Below are 25387 nucleotides of genomic sequence, written 5' to 3'. Positions count from 1 at the left end.
TACACCATGTAGGGTCAGGGCTGCTGGAAGTATCTATGAGACAATGTAGGGTCAGGGCTGCTGGAAGTATCTGAGACAATGTAGGGTTCTGGCTGGTGGAATTATCTATTCTACAATGTAGGGTCAGGGCTGCTGGAAGTATCTATAAGACAATGTAGGGTCAGGGCTGCTGGAGGTATCTATAAGACAATGTAGGGTTCGGGCTGGTGGAATTATCTATTCTACAATGTAGGGTCAGGGCTGGTGGAATTATCTATTAGACAATGCAGGGTCAGTGTTGGTGGAAGTATCGATTAGACCATGTAGGATCATGGCTGGTGGAAGTATCTATTAGACAATGTAGGGTCAGGGCTGGTGGAAGTATCTATTAGACAATGCAGTGTCAGGGCTGGTGGAAGTATCTATAAGACAATGCAGGGTCAGGGCTGGTGGAAGTATCTATTAGACAATGTAGGGTCAGGGCTGGTGGAAGTATCTATAAGAAAATGCAGGGTCAGTGCTGGTGGAATTATCTATAAGACAATGCAGGGTCACGGCTGGTGGAAGTATCTATTAGACAATGCAGGCTCAGGGCTGGTGGAAGTATCTATTACACCATGTAGGGTCAGGGCTGCTGGAAGTATCTATAAGACAATGCAGGGTCAGGGCTGCTGGAGGTATCTATAAGACAATGGAGGGTCAGGGCTGCTGGAGGTATCTATAAGACAATGTAGGGTTCGGGCTGGTGGAATTATCTATTAGACAATGCAGGGTCAGGGCTGGTGGAAGTATCTATTAGACAATGTAGGGTCAGTGCTGGTGGAATTATCTATTAGACAATGCAGGGTCAGGGCTGGTGGAAGTATCAATTAGACCATGTAGGATCATGGCTGGTGGAAGTATCTATAAGATAATGGAGGGTCAGGGCTGGTGGGAGTATCTATTAGACAATGTAGGGTCAGGGCTGGTGGAGGTATCTATTACACAATGCAGGGTCAGGGCTGGTGGAAGTATCTATAAGACAATGCAGGTTCAGGGCTGGTGGAAGTATCTATTAGATAATGCAGGGTCAGGGCTGGTGGAAGTATCTATTAGACAATGTAGGGTCAGGCCTGGTGGTAGTATCTATAAGACAATGCAGGGTCAGGGCTGCTGGAAGTATCTATTAGACAATGTAGGATCAGGGCCGGTGGAAGTATCTATAAGACAATGTAGGGTCAGGGCTGGTGGAAGTATCTATTAGACAATGTAGTATCAGGGCTGGTGGAAGTATCTATAAGACAATGTAGGGTCAGTGCTGGTGGAAGTATCTATAAGACCATGTAGGGTCAGGGCTGGTGGAAGTATCTATTAGACAATGCAGGGTTAGGGCTGGTAGAAGTATCTATTAGACAATGCAGGGTTAGGGCTGGTAGAAGTATCTATTAGACCAGGGCTGGGCAACAACGGCCCTCCTGATGTGGATGAACTACACATCCCAGCATGCCTTGCATCAGTTTCAGCATGGCCACATAGCAAAACTAATGCAAAGCATTCTGGGATGTGTAGTTCATTAACACCTGGAGGGCCGGTGTTGCCCAGCCCTGTATTAGACAATGGAGGGTCAGGGCTGGAGGCAGTATCTATTAGACAATGCAGGGTCAGGGCTGGTGGAAGTATCTATTAGACAATGTAGGATCAGGGCTGGTGGAAGTATCTATAAGACACTGTAGGGTCAGTGCTGGTGGAAGTATCTATTAGACAATGTAGGGTCAGGGCTGGTGGAAGTATCTATAAGACAATGCAGGGTCAGTGCTGGTGGAAGTATCTATTAGACAATGTAGGGTCAGGGCTGGTGGAAGTATCTATAAGACAATGTAGGGTCAGTGCTGGTGGAAGTATCTATTAGACAATGTAGGATAAGGGCTGGTGGAATTATCTATTAGACAATGCAGGGTCAGGGCTGGTGGAAGTATCTATAAGACAAAATAGGGTCAGTGCTGGTGGAAGTATCTATTAGACAATGCAGGGTCAGGGCTGGTGGAAGTATCTCTTAGACAATGTAGGGTCAGGGCTGGTGGAAGTATCTATTAGACAACGTAGGGTCAGGGCTGGAGGCAGTATCTATTAGACAATGCAGGGTCAGGGCTGGTGGAAGTATCTATTAGACAATGTAGGGTCAGGGCTGGTGGAAGTATCTATAAGACAATGTAGGGTCAGGGCTGGTGGAAGTATCTATAAGACAATGTAGGGTCAGGGCTTGTGGAAGTATCTATAAGACAATGTAGGGTCAGGGCTGGTGGAAGTATCTATTAGACAATGTAGTATCAGGGCTGGTGGAAGTATCTATAAGACAATGTAGGGTCAGTGCTGGTGGAAGTATCTATAAGACCATGTAGGGTCAGGGCTGGTGGAAGTATCTATTAGACAATGCAGGGTTAGGGCTGGTAGAAGTATCTATTAGACAATGCAGGGTTAGGGCTGGTAGAAGTATCTATTAGACCAGGGCTGGGCAACACCGGCCCTCCTGATGTGGATGAACTACACATCCCAGCATGCCTTGCATCAGTTTCAGCATGGCCACATAGCAAAACTAATGCAAAGCATTCTGGGATGTGTAGTTCATTAACACCTGGAGGGCCGGTGTTGCCCAGCCCTGTATTAGACAATGGAGGGTCAGGGCTGGAGGCAGTATCTATTAGACAATGCAGGGTCAGGGCTGGTGGAAGTATCTATTAGACAATGTAGGATCAGGGCTGGTGGAAGTATCTATAAGACACTGTAGGGTCAGTGCTGGTGGAAGTATCTATTAGACAATGTAGGGTCAGGGCTGGTGGAAGTATCTATAAGACAAAGCAGGGTCAGTGCTGGTGGAAGTATCTATTAGACAATGTAGGGTCAGGGCTGGTGGAAGTATCTATAAGACAATGTAGGGTCAGTGCTGGTGGAAGTATCTATTAGACAATGTAGGATAAGGGCTGGTGGAATTATCTATTAGACAATGCAGGGTCAGGGCTGGTGGAAGTATCTATAAGACAAAATAGGGTCAGTGCTGGTGGAAGTATCTATTAGACAATGCAGGGTCAGGGCTGGTGGAAGTATCTCTTAGACAATGTAGGGTCAGGGCTGGTGGAAGTATCTATTAGACAACGTAGGGTCAGGGCTGGAGGCAGTATCTATTAGACAATGCAGGGTCAGGGCTGGTGGAAGTATCTATTAGACAATGTAGGGTCAGGGCTGGTGGAAGTATCTATAAGACAATGTAGGGTCAGGGCTGGTGGAAGTATCTATAAGACAATGTAGGGTCAGGGCTTGTGGAAGTATCTATTAGACAATGTAGGGTCAGGGCTGGTGGAAGTATCTATTAGACAATGCAGGGTCAGGGCTGGTGGAAGTATCTATTAGACAATGCAGGGTCAGGGCTGGTGGAAGTATAGAAACATAGAATTTGACGGTAGATAAGAACCACTTGGCCCATCTAGTCTGCCCCTTTTAGACAATGTAGGGTCAGTGCTGGTGGAAGTATCTATTAGACAATGTAGGGTCAGGGCTGGTGGAAGTATCTATAAGACAATGCAGGGTCAGGGCTGGTGGAAGTATCTATTAGACAATGTAGGGTCAGGGCTGGTGGAAGTATCTATAAGACAATGTAGGGTCAGGGCTGGTGGAAGTATCTATTAGACAATGTAGGGTCAGGGCTGGTTGAATTATCTATTAGACAATGCAGGGTCAGGGCTGGTAGAAGTATCTATTAGATAATGCAGGGTCAGGGCTGGTGGAAGTATCTATTAGACAATGCAGGGTCAGGGCTGGTGGAAGTATCTATTAGACAATGCAGGGTCAGGGCTGGTGGAAGTATCTATTAGACAATGTAGGGTCAGTGCTGGTGGAAGTATCTATTAGACAATGTAGGGTCAGGGCTGGTGGAATTATCTATTAGACAATGCAGGGTCAGGGCTGGTGGAAGTATCTATTAGACAATGTAGGGTCAGTGCTGGTGGAAGTATCTATTAGACAATGCAGGGTCAGGGCTGGTGGAAGTATCTATTCGACAATGTAGGGTCAGGGCTGGTGGAAGTATCTATAAGACAATGTAGGGTCAGGGCTGGTGGAAGTATCTATTAGACAATGCAGTGTCAGTGCTGGTGGAAGTATCTATTAGACAATGTAGGGTTAGGGCTGGTGGAAGTATCTATAAGACAATGCAGGGTCAGGGCTGGTGGAAGTATCTATAAGACAATGCAGGGTCAGGGCTGGTGGAAGTATCTATAAGACAATGCAGGGTCAGGGCTGGTGGAAGTATCTATAAGACAATGCAGGGTCAGGGCTGGTGGAAGTATCTATAAGACAATGCAGGTTCAGGGCTGGTGGAAGTATCTATTAGATAATGCAGGGTCAGGGCTGGTGGAAGTATCTATTAGACAATGTAGGGTCAGGCCTGGTGGTAGTATCTATAAGACAATGCAGGGTCAGGGCTGGTGGAAGTATCTATTAGACAATGTAGGATCAGGGCCGGTGGAAGTATCTATAAGACAATGTAGGGTCAGGGCTGGTGGAAGTATCTATTAGACAATGTAGTATCAGGGCTGGTGGAAGTATCTATAAGACAATGTAGGGTCAGTGCTGGTGGAAGTATCTATAAGACAATGTAGGGTCAGGGCTGGTGGAAGTATCTATTAGACAATGCAGGGTTAGGGCTGGTAGAAGTATCTATTAGACCAGGGCTGGGCAACACCGGCCCTCCTGATGTGGATGAACTACACATCCCAGCATGCCTTGCATCAGTTTCAGCATGGCCACATAGCAAAACTAATGCAAAGCATTCTGGGATGTGTAGTTCATTAACACCTGGAGGGCCGGTGTTGCCCAGCCCTGTATTAGACAATGGAGGGTCAGGGCTGCTGGAAGTATCTATTAGACAATGTAGGGTCAGGGCTGGTGGAAGTATCTCTTAGACAATGTAGGGTCAGGGCTGGTGGAAGTATCTATTAGACAACGTAGGGTCAGGGCTGGAGGCAGTATCTATTAGACAATGCAGGGTCAGGGCTGGTGGAAGTATCTATTAGACAATGTAGGGTCAGGGCTGGTGGAAGTATCTATAAGACAATGTAGGGTCAGGGCTGGTGGAAGTATCTATAAGACAATGTAGGGTCAGGGCTTGTGGAAGTATCTATTAGACAATGTAGGGTCAGGGCTGGTGGAAGTATCTATTAGACAATGCAGGGTCAGGGCTGGTGGAAGTATAGAAACATAGAATTTGACGGTAGATAAGAACCACTTGGCCCATCTAGTCTGCCCCTTTTAGACAATGTAGGGTCAGTGCTGGTGGAAGTATCTATTAGACAATGTAGGGTCAGGGCTGGTGGAAGTATCTATAAGACAATGCAGGGTCAGGGCTGGTGGAAGTATCTATTAGACAATGTAGGGTCAGGGCTGGTGGAAGTATCTATAAGACAATGTAGGGTCAGGGCTGGTGGAAGTATCTATTAGACAATGTAGGGTCAGGGCTGGTTGAATTATCTATTAGACAATGCAGGGTCAGGGCTGGTAGAAGTATCTATTAGATAATGCAGGGTCAGGGCTGGTGGAAGTATCTATTAGACAATGCAGGGTCAGGGCTGGTGGAAGTATCTATTAGACAATGCAGGGTCAGGGCTGGTGGAAGTATCTATTAGACAATGTAGGGTCAGTGCTGGTGGAAGTATCTATTAGACAATGTAGGGTCAGGGCTGGTGGAATTATCTATTAGACAATGCAGGGTCAGGGCTGGTGGAAGTATCTATTAGACAATGTAGGGTCAGTGCTGGTGGAAGTATCTATTAGACAATGCAGGGTCAGGGCTGGTGGAAGTATCTATTCGACAATGTAGGGTAAGGGCTGGTGGAAGTATCTATAAGACAATGTAGGGTCAGGGCTGGTGGAAGTATCTATTAGACAATGCAGTGTCAGTGCTGGTGGAAGTATCTATTAGACAATGTAGGGTTAGGGCTGGTGGAAGTATCTATAAGACAATGCAGGGTCAGGGCTGGTGGAAGTATCTATAAGACAATGCAGGGTCAGGGCTGGTGGAAGTATCTATAAGACAATGCAGGGTCAGGGCTGGTGGAAGTATCTATAAGACAATGCAGGGTCAGGGCTGGTGGAAGTATCTATAAGACAATGCAGGTTCAGGGCTGGTGGAAGTATCTATTAGATAATGCAGGGTCAGGGCTGGTGGAAGTATCTATTAGACAATGTAGGGTCAGGCCTGGTGGTAGTATCTATAAGACAATGCAGGGTCAGGGCTGGTGGAAGTATCTATTAGACAATGTAGGATCAGGGCCGGTGGAAGTATCTATAAGACAATGTAGGGTCAGGGCTGGTGGAAGTATCTATTAGACAATGTAGTATCAGGGCTGGTGGAAGTATCTATAAGACAATGTAGGGTCAGTGCTGGTGGAAGTATCTATAAGACAATGTAGGGTCAGGGCTGGTGGAAGTATCTATTAGACAATGCAGGGTTAGGGCTGGTAGAAGTATCTATTAGACCAGGGCTGGGCAACACCGGCCCTCCTGATGTGGATGAACTACACATCCCAGCATGCCTTGCATCAGTTTCAGCATGGCCACATAGCAAAACTAATGCAAAGCATTCTGGGATGTGTAGTTCATTAACACCTGGAGGGCCGGTGTTGCCCAGCCCTGTATTAGACAATGGAGGGTCAGGGCTGCTGGAAGTATCTATTAGACAATGTAGGGTCAGGGCTGGTAGAATGATCTATTAGACAATGTAGGGTCAGGGCTGGTGGAAGTATCTATTAGACAATGTAGGGTCAGGGCTGGTGGAGGTATCTATTAGACAATGTAGGGTCAGGGCTGGTGGAAGTATCTATTAGACAATGCAGGGTCAGTGCTGGTGGAAGTATCTATTAGACAATGCAGGGTCAGGGCTGGTGGAAGTATCTATTAGACAATGCAGGGTCAGGGCTGGTGGAAGTATCTATTAGACAATGTAGGGTCAGGGCTGGTGGAAGTATCTATTAGACAATGCAGGGTCAGGGCTGGTGGAAGTATCTATTAGACAATGTAGGGTCAGTGCTGGTGGAAGTATCTATTAGACAATGCAGGGTCAGGGCTGGTGGAATTATCTATTAGACAATGTAGGGTCAGGGCTGGTGGAAGTATCTATTAGACAATGCAGGGTCAGGGCTGGTGGAAGTATCCATTAGACAATGTAGGGTCAGGGCTCGTGGAAGTATCTATTAGACAATGTAGGGTCAGGGCTCGTGGAAGTATCTATTAGACAATGTAGGGTCGGGGCTGGTGGAAGTATCTATTAGACAATGTAGGGTCAGGGCTGGTGGAAGTATCTATTAGACAATGCAGGGTCAGTGCTGGTGGAAGTATCTATTAGACAATGTAGGGTCAGGGCTGGTGGAAGTATCTATAAGACAATGTAGGGTCAGGGCTGGTGGAAGTATCTATAAGACAATGTAGGGTCAGGGCTGGTGGAGGTATCTATTACACAATGCAGGGTCAGGGCTGGTGGAAGTATCTATAAGACAATGCAGGTTCAGGGCTGGTGGAAGTATCTATTAGATAATGCAGGGTCAGGGCTGGTGGAAGTATCTATTAGACAATGTAGGGTCAGGCCTGGTGGTAGTATCTATAAGACAATGTAGGGTCAGGGCTGGTGGAAGTATCTATTAGACAATGTAGGATCAGGGCCGGTGGAAGTATCTATAAGACAATGTAGGGTCAGGGCTGGTGGAAGTATCTATTAGACAATGTAGTATCAGGGCTGGTGGAAGTATCTATAAGACAATGTAGGGTCAGGGCTGGTGTAAGTATCTATTAGACAATGTAGGGTCAGTGCTGGTGGAAGTATCTATAAGACAATGTAGGGTCAGGGCTGGTGGAAGTATCTATTAGACAATGCAGGGTTAGGGCTGGTAGAAGTATCTATTAGACCAGGGCTGGGCAACACCGGCCCTCCTGATGTGGATGAACTACACATCCCAGCATGCCTTGCATCAGTTTCAGCATGGCCACATAGCAAAACTAATGCAAAGCATTCTGGGATGTGTAGTTCATTAACACCTGGAGGGCCGGTGTTGCCCAGCCCTGTATTAGACAATGGAGGGTCAGGGCTGCTGGAAGTATCTATTAGACAATGCAGGGTCAGGGCTGGTGGAAGTATCTATTAGACAATGTAGGGTCAGGGCTGGTGGAAGTATCTATTAGACAATGTAGGGTCAGGGCTTGTGGAAGTATCTATTAGACAATGCAGGGTCAGTGCTGGTGGAAGTATCTATTAGACAATGCAGGGTCAGGGCTGGTGGAAGTATCTATGAGACAATGCAGGGTCAGGGCTGGTGGAAGTATCTATTAGACAATGTAGGGTCAGTGCTGGTGGAAGTATCTATTAGACAATGTAGGGTCAGGGCTCGTGGAAGTATCTATAAGACCATGTAGGGTCAGGGCTGGTGGAAGTATCTATTAGACAATGTAGGGTCAGGGCTGGTGGAATTATCTATTAGACAATGTAGGGTCAGGGCTGGTGGAAGTATCTATTAGACAATGCAGGGTCAGGGCTGGTGGAAGTATCCATTAGACAATGTAGGGTCAGGGCTCGTGGAAGTATCTATTAGACAATGTAGGGTCAGGGCTCGTGGAAGTATCTATTAGACAATGTAGGGTCGGGGCTGGTGGAAGTATCTATTAGACAATGTAGGGTCAGGGCTGGTGGAAGTATCTATTAGACAATGCAGGGTCAGTGCTGGTGGAAGTATCTATTAGACAATGTAGGGTCAGGGCTGGTGGAAGTATCTATAAGACAATGTAGGGTCAGGGCTGGTGGAAGTATCTATTAGACAATGTAGGGTCAGGGCTGGTGGAAGTATCTATTAGACAATGTAGGGTCAGGGCTGGTGGAAGTATCTATTAGACAATGCAGGGTCAGGGCTGGTGGAAGTATCTATTAGACAATGCAGGGTCAGGGCTGGTAGAAGTATCTATTAGACAATGTAGGGTCAGGGCTGGTGGAAGTATCTATTAGACAATGCAGGGTCAGGGCTGGTGGAAGTATCTATTAGACAATGCAGGGTCAGGGCTGGTGGAATTATCTATTAGACAATGTAGGGTCAGTGCTGGTGGAAGTATCTATTAGACAATGCAGGGTCAGTGCTGGTGGAAGTATCTATTAGACAATGTAGGATCAGGGCTGGTGGAAGTATCTATAAGACAATGTAGGGTCAGGGCTGGTGGAAGTATCTATTAGACAATGTAGGGTCAGGGCTGGTGGAAGTATCTATTAGACAATGTAGGGTCAGGGCTGGTGGAAGTATCTATTAGACAATGTAGGGTCGGGGCTGGTGGAAGTATCTATTAGACAATGTAGGGTCAGGGCTGGTGGAAGTATCTATTAGACAATGTAGGGTCAGGGCTCGTGGAAGTATCTATTAGACAATGTAGGGTCGGGGCTGGTGGAAGTATCTATTAGACAATGTAGGGTCAGGGCTGGTGGAAGTATCTATTAGACAATGCAGGGTCAGTGCTGGTGGAAGTATCTATTAGACAATGTAGGGTCAGGGCTGGTGGAAGTATCTATTAGACAATGTAGGGTCGGGGCTGGTGGAAGTATCTATTAGACAATGTAGGGTCGGGGCTGGTGGAAGTATCTATTAGACAATGCAGGGTCAGTGCTGGTGGAAGTATCTATTAGACAATGTAGGGTCAGGGCTGGTGGAAGTATCTATTAGACAATGTAGGGTCAGGGCTGGTGGAAGTATCTATTAGACAATGTAGGGTCAGGGCTGGTGGAAGTATCTATTAGACAATGCAGGGTCAGGGCTGGTGGAAGTATCTATTAGACAATGCAGGGTCAGGGCTGGTAGAAGTATCTATTAGATAATGCAGGGTCAGGGCTGGTGGAAGTATCTATTAGACAATGCAGGGTCAGGGCTGGTGGAATTATCTATTAGACCATGTAGGGTCAGGGCTGGTGGAATTATCTATTAGACCAGGGGTGGCCATGCCGGTCCTCAAGATCTACCAACGGTCCACATTTTCCACATCACCTACTGCTGCACAGCTGCAGTCATTACTAATTGTCACATTTTCAAACATGCTGCATCCATTCCTACTATAGATCCACAGGTTGCCTGGAAAACATTCACCGTTGATAGATCTTGAGGACAGGTTTGGCCACCCCTGTATTAGACAATGTACGGTCATTGCTGGTGGCGGCAAAGCGGCAGTATCAGACAATGCAGGGACAGGGCTGGTGGAATTATCTATTTGGTAATGTATGGTCAGTGGTGGTGGAAGTATCTATTAGACAATGTAAGGTCAGGGCTGGTGGTGTCACACAGCTTTTGCACATGCTGCAGTCATTCCTACTATAGGTGCACAGGTGCAGTCATTACGGACAGTCACCCTGTCACACATACTGCAGCTATTCCTACTATAAATGCGCAGGTGCAGTAATTACAGTCACCCTGTCACACATGCTGCAGTCATTCCTACTATAGATGCACAGGTGCAGTCATTACTAACTGTCACACATACTGCAGCTATTCCTACTATAGATGCACAGGTGCAGTAATTACTGTCACACATGCTGCAGTCATTCCTACTATAGATGCACAGGTGCAGTCATTACTAACTGTCACACATGCTGCAGTCATTCCTACTATAAATGCGCAGGTGCAGTCATTACTAACTGTCACACATGCTGCAGGCATTCCTACTATAGATGCACAGGTGCAGTCATTACTAACTGTCACACATACTGCAGCCATTCCTACTATAAATGTGCAGGTACAGTCATTACTAACTGTCACACATACTGCAGCCATTCGTACTATAGATGCACATGTGCAGTCATTACTAACTGTCACACATACTGCAGCCATTCCTACTATAAATGTGCAGGTGCAGTCATTCCTACTATATTCCGTAATGACTGCACCTGTGCATCACAGGTGCAGTCATTACAGACAGTCACCCTGTCACACATACTGCAGTCATTCCTACTATAGGTGCACAGGTGCAGTCATTACTAACTGTCACCCTGTCACACATGCTGCAGTCATTCCTACTATAAATGCGCAGGTGCAGTCATTACTAACTGTCACACATGCTGCAGGCATTCCTACTATAGATGCACAGGTGCAGTCATTACTAACTGTCACACATACTGCAGCCATTCCTACTATAAATGTGCAGGTACAGTCATTACTAACTGTCACACATACTGCAGCCATTCGTACTATAGATGCACATGTGCAGTCATTACTAACTGTCACACATACTGCAGCCATTCCTACTATAAATGTGCAGGTGCAGTCATTCCTACTATATTCCGTAATGACTGCACCTGTGCATCACAGGTGCAGTCATTACAGACAGTCACCCTGTCACACATACTGCAGTCATTCCTACTATAGATGCACAGGTGCAGTCATTACTAACTGTCACCCTGTCACACATGCTGCAGTCATTCCTACTATAAATGCGCAGGTGCAGTCATTACTAACTGTCACACATGCTGCAGGCATTCCTACTATAGATGCACAGGTGCAGTCATTACTAACTGTCACACATACTGCAGCCATTCCTACTATAAATGTGCAGGTACAGTCATTACTAACTGTCACACATACTGCAGCCATTCGTACTATAGATGCACATGTGCAGTCATTACTAACTGTCACACATACTGCAGCCATTCCTACTATAAATGTGCAGGTACAGTCATTACTAACTGTCACACATACTGCAGCCATTCGTACTATAGATGCACATGTGCAGTCATTACTAACTGTCACACATACTGCAGCCATTCCTACTATAAATGCGCAGGTGCAGTAATTACTGTCACCCTGTCACACATGCTGCAGTCATTCCTACTATAGATGCACAGGTGCAGTCATTACTAACGGTCACCCTGTCACACATACCGCAGTCATTCCCCCCATAGATGCACAGGTGCAGTTATTACGAACTGTCACACATGCTGCAGCATTCCTACTATAGATGCACAGGTGCAGTCACTACTAACTGTCATTCTGTCACACATACTGCAGCCATTCCTACTATAGGTGCACAGGTGCAGTCATTACTAACGGTCACCCTGTCACACATACTGCAGTCATACCTACTATAGGTGCACAGGTACAGTCTATTAGACAATGTAGGGTCAGGGCTGGTGGAAGTATCTATTAGATAATGTAGGGCTGGGGTAGCCAACCCTAGTCCTCGAGAGCTACCAACAGGGCATGTTTTGCAGGTCTCCTCACAGAATCACAAGTGAGCTAATTAGCTCCACCTGCAGATCTTTTAAAATGTGTCAGTGATTAATGAGTGCAGCTGTGCAGCAGCTAGGTTGCCTGGAAAATGTGCACTGTTGGTAGCTCTCGAGGGCTAGGGTTGGCTACCACTGTATTAGACAATGTAAGGTCAGGGCTGGTGGTGTCACACAGCTGTTGCACATGCTGCAGTCATTCCTACTATAGGTGCACAGGTGCAGTCATTACGGACAGTCACCCTGTAACACATACTGCAGCCATTCCTACTATAAATGCGCAGGTGCAGTAATTACTGTCACCCTGTCACACATGCTGCAGTCATTCCTACTATAGATGCACAGGTGCAGTCATTACTAACTGTCACACATACTGCAGTCATTCCTACTATAGATGCACAGGTGCAGTCATTACTAACTGTTACACATACTGCAGACAATCCTACTATAGATGCACAGGTGCAGTCACTACTAACTGTCACACATAGTGCAGTCATTCCTACTATAGATGCACAGGTGCAGTCATTACTAACGGTCACCCTGTCACACATACTGCAGTCATTCCTACTATAGATGCACAGGTGCAGTCACTACTAACTGCCACACATACTGCAGCCATTCCTAATATAGATGCACAGGTGCAGTCACTACTAACTGTCACACATACAGCAGCCATTCCTAATATAGATGCACAGGTGCAGTCACTACTAACTGTTACACATACTGCAGCCATTCCTAATATAGATGCACAGGTGCAGTCACTACTAACTGTCACACATACTGCAGCCATTCCTACTATAGATGCACAGGTGCAGTCACTACTAACTGTCACACATACTGCAGCCATTCCTAATATAGATGCACAGGTGCAGTTACTAATAACTGACACACATACTGCAGCCATTCCTACTATAGATGCACAGGTGCAGTTACTACTAACTGTCACACATACTGCAGCCATTCCTAATATAGATGCACAGGTGCAGTTACTACTAACTGTCACACATACTGCAGCCATTCCTAATGTAGATGCACAGGTGCAGTCACTACTAACTGTCACACATACTGCAGCCATTCCTACTATAGATGCACAGGTGCAGTGACTACTAACTGTCACACATACTGCAGCCATTCCTACTATAGATGCACAGGTGCAGTCACTACTAACTGTCACACATACTGCAGTCATTCCTACTATAGATGCACAGGTTGCCTGATATACATGCACTGTTGGTAGATCTTGAGGACAGGTTTGGCTCTATAGGAATCCTGTGTGTACAGTAGTCCTCAGTATATATACAACACTAATGTCTCCTCCAGCAGATCCATCCCCTGCACTATCCTGTCACTAATTTATCATAAGGACATTTGTTCCTATTGTGCGGACTGCAGTCTCCGGTCTATTCTCCGTTATTCCCCCTCCGATCATCCCAATTTGGGTCTGTGTGTGCTTCACGGATGCTGTGTCCTCAGAGGACGCCACCGGCTTTCTGTCCTACCTCTGACACAAGGTTCTGGTACTGGGCGGGTCCGCTGCTGGTCGGGGAATTCTCCCGGTACATGGCATTTATACAGTATTACTCCTTCTACAGGTGGTGAGTCCAGGAGGAGAACATATTATCACGTGTGACCGAGACGAGAAGATCCGTGTGAGTCTGTGGGACGCTCCGCATGTCATCTGTGCCTTCTGCCTGGGACACACCGAGTGAGTGCAGAGGGTTATACATGTGCAGGACAGTCAGTATGTGTATTTATATATCTACTGTAGGGTCCCACTCTCATCCAAAAAAAGAGCCGATTCTGGGGTGTCACACACAATGACCCCAAAGGGAAATCCTATTTATATAGAAGTACTGAAGGGGTAGTCTCCAGGTCTTAAGTAAAAGCAGTTTTCATTTCTTTCAGGCTTCATATACATCTAGGACAGATGGGTTGTGGATTCTGCACTCAATTTCTTATGCCCTATATTTGGGGGCAATTACAGCTATTTATTTAGTTTGTCTAACGGGGGTGCTATCCTGACCAACTGGGGGTCAGTGATCAAAAAAGAAGAGACAGTTTTGGGTGGATGCACTCCGATCAGAAAAAGATTTTTAATTTTGGTTTTGTTTTGAATAAACTTTGAATTTAAAACCGTGGGGACTCCAGTTGTCTTTATTTATTTGGTTTTGACAAGGAGTTGTTCACCACAAATGCGAAATAAGGGGTTAAAAAATCCAACATACACACACACATAAAGTGACGAAGATAAAGGTTGGTGTTGAAAAGAGATTTAAAACGTGTAGGCAGATTGAAATGGGGTGATGCAGGATGTGATGTTCAGGGATTATTCCCGTGGGACATGTGCCCAACTAATTATATGTCACACTGTTGCAGAACCTAAGAAAGAGATTTCCTCTTTGTCTTAATAGGCTGGAAGGTGTGAACTCTTGTTTATTTTGATACAGAGAGTGTTGGATCTGTGTTTATGACCATCAGGATACTTAGTATTGCTATCTCATTCCTGTTTGGCTTTTTGCCCAGGTTTTGAGACAGGCAACAATGTATAATTTACACAGTAGATTTAGATATTTCTATATACATTTCCACTGGTCATTGCTGACCTCTGCTGGTAACTGCGTATATGGCACTATGCTGCTGGTGATTTGCCCAGATAATTGCAGTTTTTAAATAGCATTAGCATATGTTTCTTGCAGACACAATTTTAACCTCTGCCAATTACACCTGTTTAGCCGCTATTGGCATTTGGTGGTTGGTCAGATATATGTTTTGCCTTAAAACTGGAGTCCCCACAGTTTTAAATTCAAAGTTTATTCAAAACAAAAATGAAAAATCTTTTTCTGATCTGAGTGCATCCACCCAAAACTGTCTTTTCTCTTCTTTTTTTGTTCATAGAAATCTACCATGTTTCGGTCCCTTGTATATTGTATAATATATATATATATATATATATAATACTGCCTTCCTGTCTTGTTTGCAAATATTGATGTCTTTATCTGGATAGTGCACTGCTCAGCTGTAACAGAGATATTGTTATACCACTGCTTGTGTCCAAGCGATAGTGTACATACTGTATCTCCTATTACACACCACTAATTGGGACCAGCTCCGGTCTCCCTGATGTCACAAGCGATAGTGTACATACTGTATCTCCTATTACACACCACTAATTGGGACCAGCTCCGGTCTCCCTGATGTCACAAGCCGCAGCCACACGACGCTCAGAGAATCCTCTTTACATACACAGATTCTCTAGCATTTCATAAAGACTCCCCAGATGAGCTCTACCAAGATCTCCTCAGACTTAAGAAGAGAGAGATTGAGCTACAACTACATGGACTAACGCTATCAAAGAGCAATTAATCACAAGAGGCTTCAGAATCCACAATCAGCCGACATTGGGTCGACATAATAACAAATTCTGTGTGAAATGGTAAATGTTCGCATGACTTGATGTCACTGGTAATTGAACAGACCAGCCTAGATCTGGAGAGTATTAAGCGTGACGTTGCAGAGCTCCAACAATCCGATATCTTCTCCAGTCTACGGCCACAGGAAATGGACTCCTAACCCGCCTTGACAAAGAAGTTGAGAAATACAAAGAGAACCTACTGAAAGTCAAAACAATTAAGCACAAACAAGTTAAACAGGACTACAAGGATAACGGGTCTATTCTTAGTATTCCCGTTTATAGCGCACAATTTAAGCTGGTGGCAACAGAAGACCACAGACCAAATTTACTCTCAGACCTCGGGTAGTGATTCCGATGCCCCATCTGCCAGCGGACAAGACAGCCGCTACCTAGAGAGGTCAGACAGAAATCGCCGCCCTCCAAAAAACCCGCTGTACCCACCCGCAGAGGTGGGAGGAAAAGAAAAGTCCATAATTAAATGACATCTGTAATCTTCAACTTGTCAAAGCAAGAACTCGCTGAAGCGGAAACTAATCTTCTATACAAAGGGCTCTCATTTGTACCCACATTAAAGCAAAATTTGTTTGATTGGCAACTTCGGTTGAAAGATTTCTTTTCACACACCAGCAGTGGTACCAATCTGGAGGATCATACCAAAATGATGGCACTGAAGCGCCCCAGCACATGATCCACCCACAACTAACCCCTCAATCAGCATGTTCATCCGTGTCCTAAAGAGGGACACCAACCCGTTTATACAATCTCATTCTCCAACATAAGCAGGGAGGAAAGAGTGGCTTTGAAAACCCTACTGAACGACAAAGATCTAGTAATTAGATCTGCTGATTAGGGGGGAAGGCATTGTGCTCCTGGACATGGAATATTATATAAAGGAGGGACTCACCCAACTAGCAGACACCAAATGCCATCAACCACTGGACTACGATCCAACCTGGCGCTACAAAAGTGAGATCGATTCAGTCATAAAAATTGGACTAATGAATACCTACATCTCTAAAGAAACGGCCGACTTTCTCACTCAAGATAAACCAAAGATACCGATACTATACACCCTTCCCAGGGTGCATAAATCACAAGAGGGTCTCTGTGCCAACCCTTGTCTCAGTATGTAGATTTCTACCTACAACCGATCATAAAGACAGATGATAGTTTCGGCTCGGACACCACGGATTTCCTAATCAAACTCAACAAAGTCAAGAACATTCCAGCAGACACACTCCTTGTCACGATGGATGTTGCAAGCTTATATACCAGGACAGGCCAACCTGTGGCTCTCCAGATGTTGAGACTACAAATCCCAGCATGCCACAGTTTTAACACTCCCTTATAGCAAAACTGTGGCAAGGCATGGTGGGATTTGTAGTTTGACTACATCTGCTGAGCCACGGGTTGGCCAGGCCTGCTATATACCAACATCCCACATAAGGTAGGCTTGTCAGCCAGCAAACATGCCATTCTGAACAGCACAAACTACAATGGACCCCCTTCTGAATACATGATCCTGCTCATCATCCTCAATAAAAATTACTTTTTATTCAAAAACCATTTTTTCTTGCAGAAGCAAGGAACTGCGATGGGTCTAATATGGCCCCCTCATATGCAAATCTCTGCATGACCGCTTATGAGAACGAGCACATTACGGGTAATGAAATGTACAAGAACAACATATTGTGTTATGTTCATTTCATAGACGATTTATTCTTTGGAGCGGTGGAGAAGAAAAACTTCTGGTTTTGACACACTACTTAAACACCATCCCAGGCACAATCAGATTGACCCTAAACTTCAGTAACATTTCTATAAGCTTTCTGGATGTTATGATTAACCTCACTGAAGGTAGGATCAGCACCCGCATCTATAACAAGATATCTGATAAAAAACACTCTGCTACATGCCAGCAGTTTTTACCAAGATCCCCTGAAATGAGGGCTCCTGTTCTCTCAACTTCTTCAGGTACTACGAATCACATCGGACCCAGAAGAATTGTAGCAAGCCTTATCACAGATGGCTTAGAGATTCCTCGATAGAGGGTACAAGAATTCTGATGTAGAAGGAGCTCTGGGGAAGATCTCTCTACTCGCGTGAGGACCTACTGTCTACAGAACCTACGCCAGAACTAACCAAGGAGGCAAGATTACATTTTTGCAGCACATACACAACAGCCTCTAAACACATAAAGCAGAACACTGGCATTTATAATCCTGCGATCCCACACGGGGACCAATGCTGCCGTCTCCTCCCAATTTAAAGGACAAATTTGTTGTTGCTGACAGGACACGCACTATGGACAGGTCTAACAATTGGTTAACAAAGAAAACAGAGGTCTATGGATGCACATGATGCGTCAATTGCCCTTTTCTATTATTGGGGAACAGTTTCCTCAACCCGAGTGACCAAAATGAATACAAATCCAGATTTAGATTGGACTGCACCATTTACATTCTGACATGCCCCTGTAAATGACTCTATGTTGGGAAAACCAGTAGAATGCTCAAAGAACATCTGGGACAACATCTCTCTTCAATTAAAAAAAAGCCTGGACAGCCTCGCCACGACATCAGAGTTGAATAACCTTCCGGTAGCGCGTCACTTCCAAGATAAAAGGCACACCATTGGCCAACTTAAGTGTTTTATCATCGACCACATCCCACCATCAAGAAGGGGTGGAGATCGTGATAAGACCCTACTACAATGGATACACCGACTAAATTGCTTAGCCCCACGGACTGAATGAAGACTTCAAGATGGGTTGTTACCTATGACAAGTGGACACCTCGAAGATGCATGAACACGGCAATGTGTCCCTGTCTGGAGACTTTCCTAAACTTACCTTGTCTACTCCGAGACTGTTTACCTATCATACTCAAACATTTGATATCTCTAAGTTTTACGGACAGCGCCTAAGTGTGCTCCTGTATGGGGAACACGGCCACATGTACCTGCCTTTAGATATGGAAAAGCCGACAAGTCAGTTTTTGTATACATTGATTATAATATCCTTGTGAACACTATTGAACACAAGGCTCTTGTATGGGGAGAATGGCCACATGTACCTGCCTTGGGGTACACACTCTGTCTTGTCACTCTTTTACCTGCCATGGTTGTTTACACTACTGAGTATGCACGAGGCTCACGTACAGCGCCTGAGTGCTCATATATCGGGAGCGTGGCCACGTGTTCCTGCCTTGATTCATACCACTTTATGATGATCATTTTTTAAGATGCTTGGGGATAATTATGATTACCTGTTCTGCTGCATAAATTCTTCCTGTCAACAACACTTGTACATATATCAACCATGGTTGATACGGATACACATTGGCCTACACTTTGATTATACCAATACCAATGTACGCTTGCAGTTGCGCACGTAATGTTACCATATTTTGGGACCAACGAGTTGTCATTGACTATCAACATTTGGATACAGGCAGCAGCTATGCACCCACGCACTCCATCACATTTAGCTCAACTCATACTTGTGCTTCACAACTGTTTCTTCCCAAGAACGATAGAAGCAGTAACCACCGTTGATAGTTCCACGTCCTAACACTCCTTACATCCCTTTGTAGTCACATAGATAACCCGCACACATAGCACCTGATCTTTCTGTGCTACACTGACCGGAGTTCCCACTCCGTGCTCCTAACATTACGCAGACCGGCCGCTCACAGATATCGGAGACACAGGGGAAACCCCTGCTGACACCATGGAGCATGATGGCAGCCCCGCACGGCGTGGCTGTCAGTCACCGCTGACCCTGCCGGTGTTATCAGCTGACAGGGTCATATAGGTATATATACTGCTTACTACCCCTGATGGAAACCAGCACTCCCTGGTTGAAACAGCTGTTGGGTCGGCTGTCTGCATTGTTTGTTTAAACATTGTACATTCCGTATCTTCTCACTTCAAACGAGTGCTTCTCCTTTGCTCTGTCTGCCTGCTCCGTGGATTGGGTGAGTGTGATCCTGGAAAACCATTTATTTATATATATACATATATCTAGAGATATGTCTCACACTAATGCTGGGTACACACCAGGACGACAAGGGCCCAATCCCATCAATCTAGATCCAATCCCGACCGATTGGATGTAGATTGTGTGGTGATTGGGCCCTTTTCTGTCCTGTTCTGATCCGATTCCGATCGGATGCACGGCCCCGCGGGTCAGTCGGTCGTTAATCAGATCCTACCTGCAGCAGGTAGGATCTGGACACGACCATACACCCGGGTGCGGGTCGCCATCGGATCGGAACCCGCTCACGGTGCACATCGTGAGCGGGTCGCCCTGGTGTGTACCCTGCATTAGTGTTAAATATACAGTACCTCTATTTATGCAGCAATGAGTATATATCCCAGGGTTAGGACCACATCCTCCATCATGAATCAGTATTCTACCAGCAGGAATCCGGTCATTGCGGATCTGTATGTACTGAAGATGTGGTGATAAAGGTGAGTAGCCAGACAGGACCCTCAGATGCTGCGAGCACATAGGAGGTTACGCTGGTTGACATGCAGTGTTGCGAAGTTCACAGCGCTGCGTGAGAGATACCCCGCGCTCGCACACCGTCAGCCCCGCACAGCTGCAAATGGATGTTTTGTATAAACAACTGACCATCGAATGATGTGGAAGGAGCAGGAGCCTTAGTTTTGCATGCATCCAGTACGGGGACATGGCAGGAGGCTGACATGGCGATGATGTCAGCTGCCGACCCCCGGCAGCCGCGTCACTGCCTCATCACCATGGAAACGGCCAACGGTTTCATGGGAACACCCATACAACGCTGGACATTCCCATGGGCACCACCCCACGCTTTCCGCCCACACTGTTGGGTGCAAATGGGATGGCGAACTTGCAGTTCCCGTTCTCATCCCAGCGACTGCACATGCGCGGGAATGCAGACGCCGGTGTGCGAGGACTAGAATAAGGTCTGTAGGCTGGTGGCCCCATCACTCCCCTGGTGTAATAGCTGTTATAGGAGAGATGTGCTGCGGTGCTGATACCTGTCCTGTCTCTTATTTCAGATTTGTGTCTCAGCTACTGGTGCCCCCAGGTCTGCAGAAACTGCTTCTCTCTGGGTCAGGGGTAAGTGTGCTCATCCCCGGTCTCAGTGTGGCGCTCTGCCCCGGTCACAGTGTGGCGCTCTGCCCCGGTCTCAGTGTGGCGCTCTGCCCCGGTCTCAGTGTGGCGCTCTGCCCCGGTCTCAGTGTGGCGCTCTGCCCCGGTCTCAGTGTGGCGCTCTGCCCCGGTCTCAGTGTGGCGCTCTGCCCCGGTCTCAGTGTGGCGCTCTGCCCCGGTCACAGTGTGGCGCTCTGCCCCGGTCACAGTGTGGCGCTCTGCCCCGGTCACAGTGTGGCGCTCTGCCCCGGTCACAGTGTGGCGCTCTGCCCCGGTCACAGTGTGGCGCTCTGCCCCGGTCACAGTGTGGCGCTCTGCCCCGGTCTCAGTGTGGCGCTCTGCCCCGGTCTCAGTGTGGCGCTCTGCCCCGGTCTCAGTGTGGCGCTCTGCCCCGGTCACAGTGTGGCGCTCTGCCGGAGTCACAGTGTACCTGTCCCTGTGGTGTGACGTCTTACTGTCCCTGTGTCACTGCGTCTGGCCCCTGTGGTGTGACGTCTTACTGTCCCTGTGTCACTGCGTCTGGCCCCTGTGGTGTGACGGCTTACTGTCCCTGTGTCACTGCGCCTGGCCCCTGTGGTGTGACGGCTTACTGTCCCTGTGTCACTGCGCCTGGCCCCTGTGGTGTGACGGCTTACTGTCCCTGTGTCACTGCGCCTGGCCCCTGTGGTGTGACGGCTTACTGTCCCTGTGTCACTGCGCCTGGCCCCTGTGGTGTGACGGCTTACTGTCCCTGTGTCACTGCGCCTGGCCCCTGTGGTGTGACGGCTTACTGTCCCTGTGTCACTGCGCCTGGCACCTGTGGTTTGACGGCTTACTGTCCCTGTGTCACTGCGCCTGGCCCCTGTGGTGTGACGGCTTACTGTCCCTGTGTCACTGCGCCTGGCCCCTGTGGTGTGACGGCTTACTGTCCCTGTGTCACTGCGCCTGGCCCCTGTGGTTTGACGGCTTACTGTCCCTGTGTCACTGCGCCTGGCCCCTGTGGTGTGACGGCTTACTGTCCCTGTGTCACTGCGCCTGGCCCCTGTGGTGTGACGGCTTACTGTCCCTGTGTCACTGCGCCTGGCCCCTGTGGTGTGACGGCTTACTGTCCCTGTGTCACTGCGCCTGGCACCTGTGGTTTGACGGCTTACTGTCACTGCGCCTGGCCCCTGTGGTGTGACGGCTTACTGTCCCTGTGTCACTGCGCCTGGCCCCTGTGGTGTGACGGCTTACTGTCCCTGTGTCACTGCGCCTGGCCCCTGTGGTGTGACGGCTTACTGTCCCTGTGTCACTGCGCCTGGCCCCTGTAGTTTGACGGCTTACTGTCCCTGTGTCACTGCGCCTGGCCCCTGTGGTGTGACGGCTTACTGTCCCTGTGTCACTGCGCCTGGCCCCTGTGGTGTGACGGCTTACTGTCCCTGTGTCACTGCGCCTGGCCCCTGTGGTGTGACGGCTTACTGTCCCTGTGTCACTGCGCCTGGCCCCTGTGGTGTGACGGCTTACTGTCCCTGTGTCACTGCGCCTGGCCCCTGTGGTGTGACGGCTTACTGTCCCTGTGTCACTGCGCCTGGCCCCTGTGGTGTGACGGCTTACTGTCCCTGTGTCACTGCGCCTGGCACCTGTGGTTTGACGGCTTACTGTCACTGCGCCTGGCCCCTGTGGTGTGACGGCTTACTGTCCCTGTGTCACTGCGCCTGGCCCCTGTGGTGTGACGGCTTACTGTCCCTGTGTCACTGCGCCTGGCCCCTGTGGTGTGACGGCTTACTGTCCCTGTGTCACTGCGCCTGGCCCCTGTGGTGTGACGGCTTACTGTCCCTGTGTCACTGCGCCTGGCCCCTGTGGTGTGACGGCTTACTGTCCCTGTGTCACTGCGCCTGGCCCCTGTGGTGTGACGGCTTACTGTCCCTGTGTCACTGCGCCTGGCCCCTGTGGTGTGACGGCTTACTGTCCCTGTGTCACTGCGCCTGGCACCTGTGGTTTGACGGCTTACTGTCACTGCGCCTGGCCCCTGTGGTGTGACGGCTTACTGTCCCTGTGTCACTGCGCCTGGCCCCTGTGGTGTGACGGCTTACTGTCCCTGTGTCACTGCGCCTAGCCCCTGTGGTGTGACGGCTTACTGTCCCTGTGTCACTGCGCCTGGCCCCTGTGGTTTGACGGCTTACTGTCCCTGTGTCACCGCGCCTGGCCCCTGTGGTGTGACGGCTTACTGTCCCTGTGTCACCGCGCCTGGCCCCTGTGGTGTGACGGCTTACTGTCCCTGTGTCACCGCGCCTGGCCCCTGTGGTGTGACGGCTTACTGTCCCTGCGCCTGGCCCCTGTGGTGTGACGGCTTACTGTCCCTGTGTCACTGCGCCTGGCCCCTGTGGTGTGACGGCTTACTGTCCCTGTGTCACTGCGCCTGGCCCCTGTGGTGTGACGGCTTACTGTCCCTGTGTCACTGCGCCTGGCCCCTGTGGTGTGACGGCTTACTGTCCCTGTGTCACTGCGCCTGGCCCCTGTGGTGTGACGGCTTACTGTCACTGCGCCTGGCCCCTGTGGTGTGACGGCTTACTGTCCCTGTGTCACTGCGCCTGGCCCCTGTGGTGTGACGGCTTACTGTCCCTGTGTCACTGCGCCTGGCCCCTGTGGTGTGACGGCTTACTGTCCCTGTGTCACTGCGCCTGGCCCCTGTGGTTTGACGGCTTACTGTCCCTGTGTCACTGCGCCTGGCCCCTGTGGTGTGACGGCTTACTGTCCCTGTGTCACTGCGCCTGGCCCCTGTGGTGTGACGGCTTACTGTCCCTGTGTCACTGCGCCTGGCCCCTGTGGTGTGACGGCTTACTGTCCCTGTGTCACTGCGCCTGGCCCCTGTGGTGTGACGGCTTACTGTCCCTGTCACTGCGCCTGGCCCCTGTGGTGTGACGGCTTACTGTCCCTGTGTCACTGCGCCTGGCCCCTGTGGTGTGACGGCTTACTGTCCCTGTGTCACTGCGCCTGGCACCTGTGGTTTGACGGCTTACTGTCACTGCGCCTGGCCCCTGTGGTGTGACGGCTTACTGTCCCTGTGTCACTGCGCCTGGCCCCTGTGGTGTGACGGCTTACTGTCCCTGTGTCACTGCGCCTAGCCCCTGTGGTGTGACGGCTTACTGTCCCTGTGTCACTGCGCCTGGCCCCTGTGGTTTGATGGCTTACTGTCCCTGTGTCACTGCGCCTGGCCCCTGTGGTGTGACGGCTTACTGTCCCTGTGTCACCGCGCCTGGCCCCTGTGGTGTGACGGCTTACTGTCCCTGTGTCACCGCGCCTGGCCCCTGTGGTGTGACGGCTTACTGTCCCTGTGTCACTGCGCCTGGCCCCTGTGGTGTGACGGCTTACTGTCCCTGTGTCACTGCGCCTGGCCCCTGTGGTGTGACGGCTTACTGTCCCTGTGTCACTGCGCCTGGCCCCTGTGGTGTGACGGCTTACTGTCCCTGTGTCACTGCGCCTGGCCCCTGTGGTGTGACGGCTTACTGTCCCTGTGTCACTGCGCCTGGCCCCTGTGGTGTGACGGCTTACTGTCACTGCGCCTGGCCCCTGTGGTGTGACGGCTTACTGTCCCTGTGTCACTGCGCCTGGCCCCTGTGGTGTGACGGCTTACTGTCCCTGTGTCACTGCGCCTGGCCCCTGTGGTGTGACGGCTTACTGTCCCTGTGTCACTGCGCCTGGCCCCTGTGGTTTGACGGCTTACTGTCCCTGTGTCACTGCGCCTGGCCCCTGTGGTGTGACGGCTTACTGTCCCTGTGTCACTGCGCCTGGCCCCTGTGGTGTGACGGCTTACTGTCCCTGTGTCACTGCGCCTGGCCCCTGTGGTGTGACGGCTTACTGTCCCTGTGTCACTGCGCCTGGCCCCTGTGGTGTGACGGCTTACTGTCCCTGTGTCACCGCGCCTGGCCCCTGTGGTGTGACGGCTTACTGTCACTGCGCCTGGCCCCTGTGTTGTGACGGCTTACTGTCCCTGTGTCACTGCGCCTGGCCCCTGCGGTGTGACGGCTTACTGTCCCTGTGTCACCGCGCCTGGCCCCTGCGGTGTGACGGCTTACTTTCCCTGTGTCACCGCGCCTGGCCCCTGTGGTGTGACGGCTTACTTTCCCTGTGTCACTGCGCCTGGCCCCTGTGGTGTGACGGCTTACTGTCCCTGTGTCACCGCGCCTGGCCCCTGTGGTGTGACGGCTTACTTTCCCTGTGTCACTGCGCCTGGCCCCTGTGGTGTGACGGCTTACTGTCCCTGTGTCACTGCGCCTGGCCCCTGTGGTGTGACGGCTTACTGTCCCTGTGTCACCGGCCCTGGCCACTGTGGTGTGACGGCTTACTGTCCCTGTGTCACCGCGCCTGGCCCCTCTGGTGTGACGGCTTACTGTCCATGTGTCACCTCGCCTGGCCCCTCTGGTGTGACGGCTTACTGTCCATGTGTCACCTCGCCTGGCCCCTGTGGTGTGACGGCTTACTGTCCCTGTGTCACTGCGCCTGGCACCTGTGGTGTGTCGGTTTACTGTCCCTGTGTCACTGCGCCTGGCACCTGTGGTGTGACGGCTTACTGTCCCTGTGTCACTGCGCCTGGCACCTGTGGTGTGTCGGTTTACTGTCCCTGTGTCACTAT

General features: G+C 49.2%; 1 protein-coding gene across 3 annotated transcripts in view; it reads left to right on the top strand.

Annotated features, from left to right (window-relative positions):
* Window positions 1-25387, top strand: part of WDR4 (WDR4 tRNA N7-guanosine methyltransferase non-catalytic subunit) — a 189701-nt gene that overhangs the window by 93295 nt on the left and 71019 nt on the right. For all 3 annotated transcript variants that reach the window (XM_083171428.1, XM_083171427.1, XM_083171429.1), the window contains exons 6-7: window positions 13837-13949; window positions 20703-20763. In XM_083171428.1, the coding sequence (XP_083027554.1) occupies window positions 13837-13949; window positions 20703-20763 (174 nt within the window). The remainder of the gene's footprint in view (window positions 1-13836; window positions 13950-20702; window positions 20764-25387) is intronic.

This window comes from Crinia signifera, chromosome 2, assembly GCF_055691185.1.
Source record: "Crinia signifera chromosome 2, ASM5569118v1, whole genome shotgun sequence".
NCBI lineage: Eukaryota > Metazoa > Chordata > Amphibia > Anura > Myobatrachidae > Crinia > Crinia signifera.
This window is presented reverse-complemented; position numbering and strand designations above follow the sequence as displayed.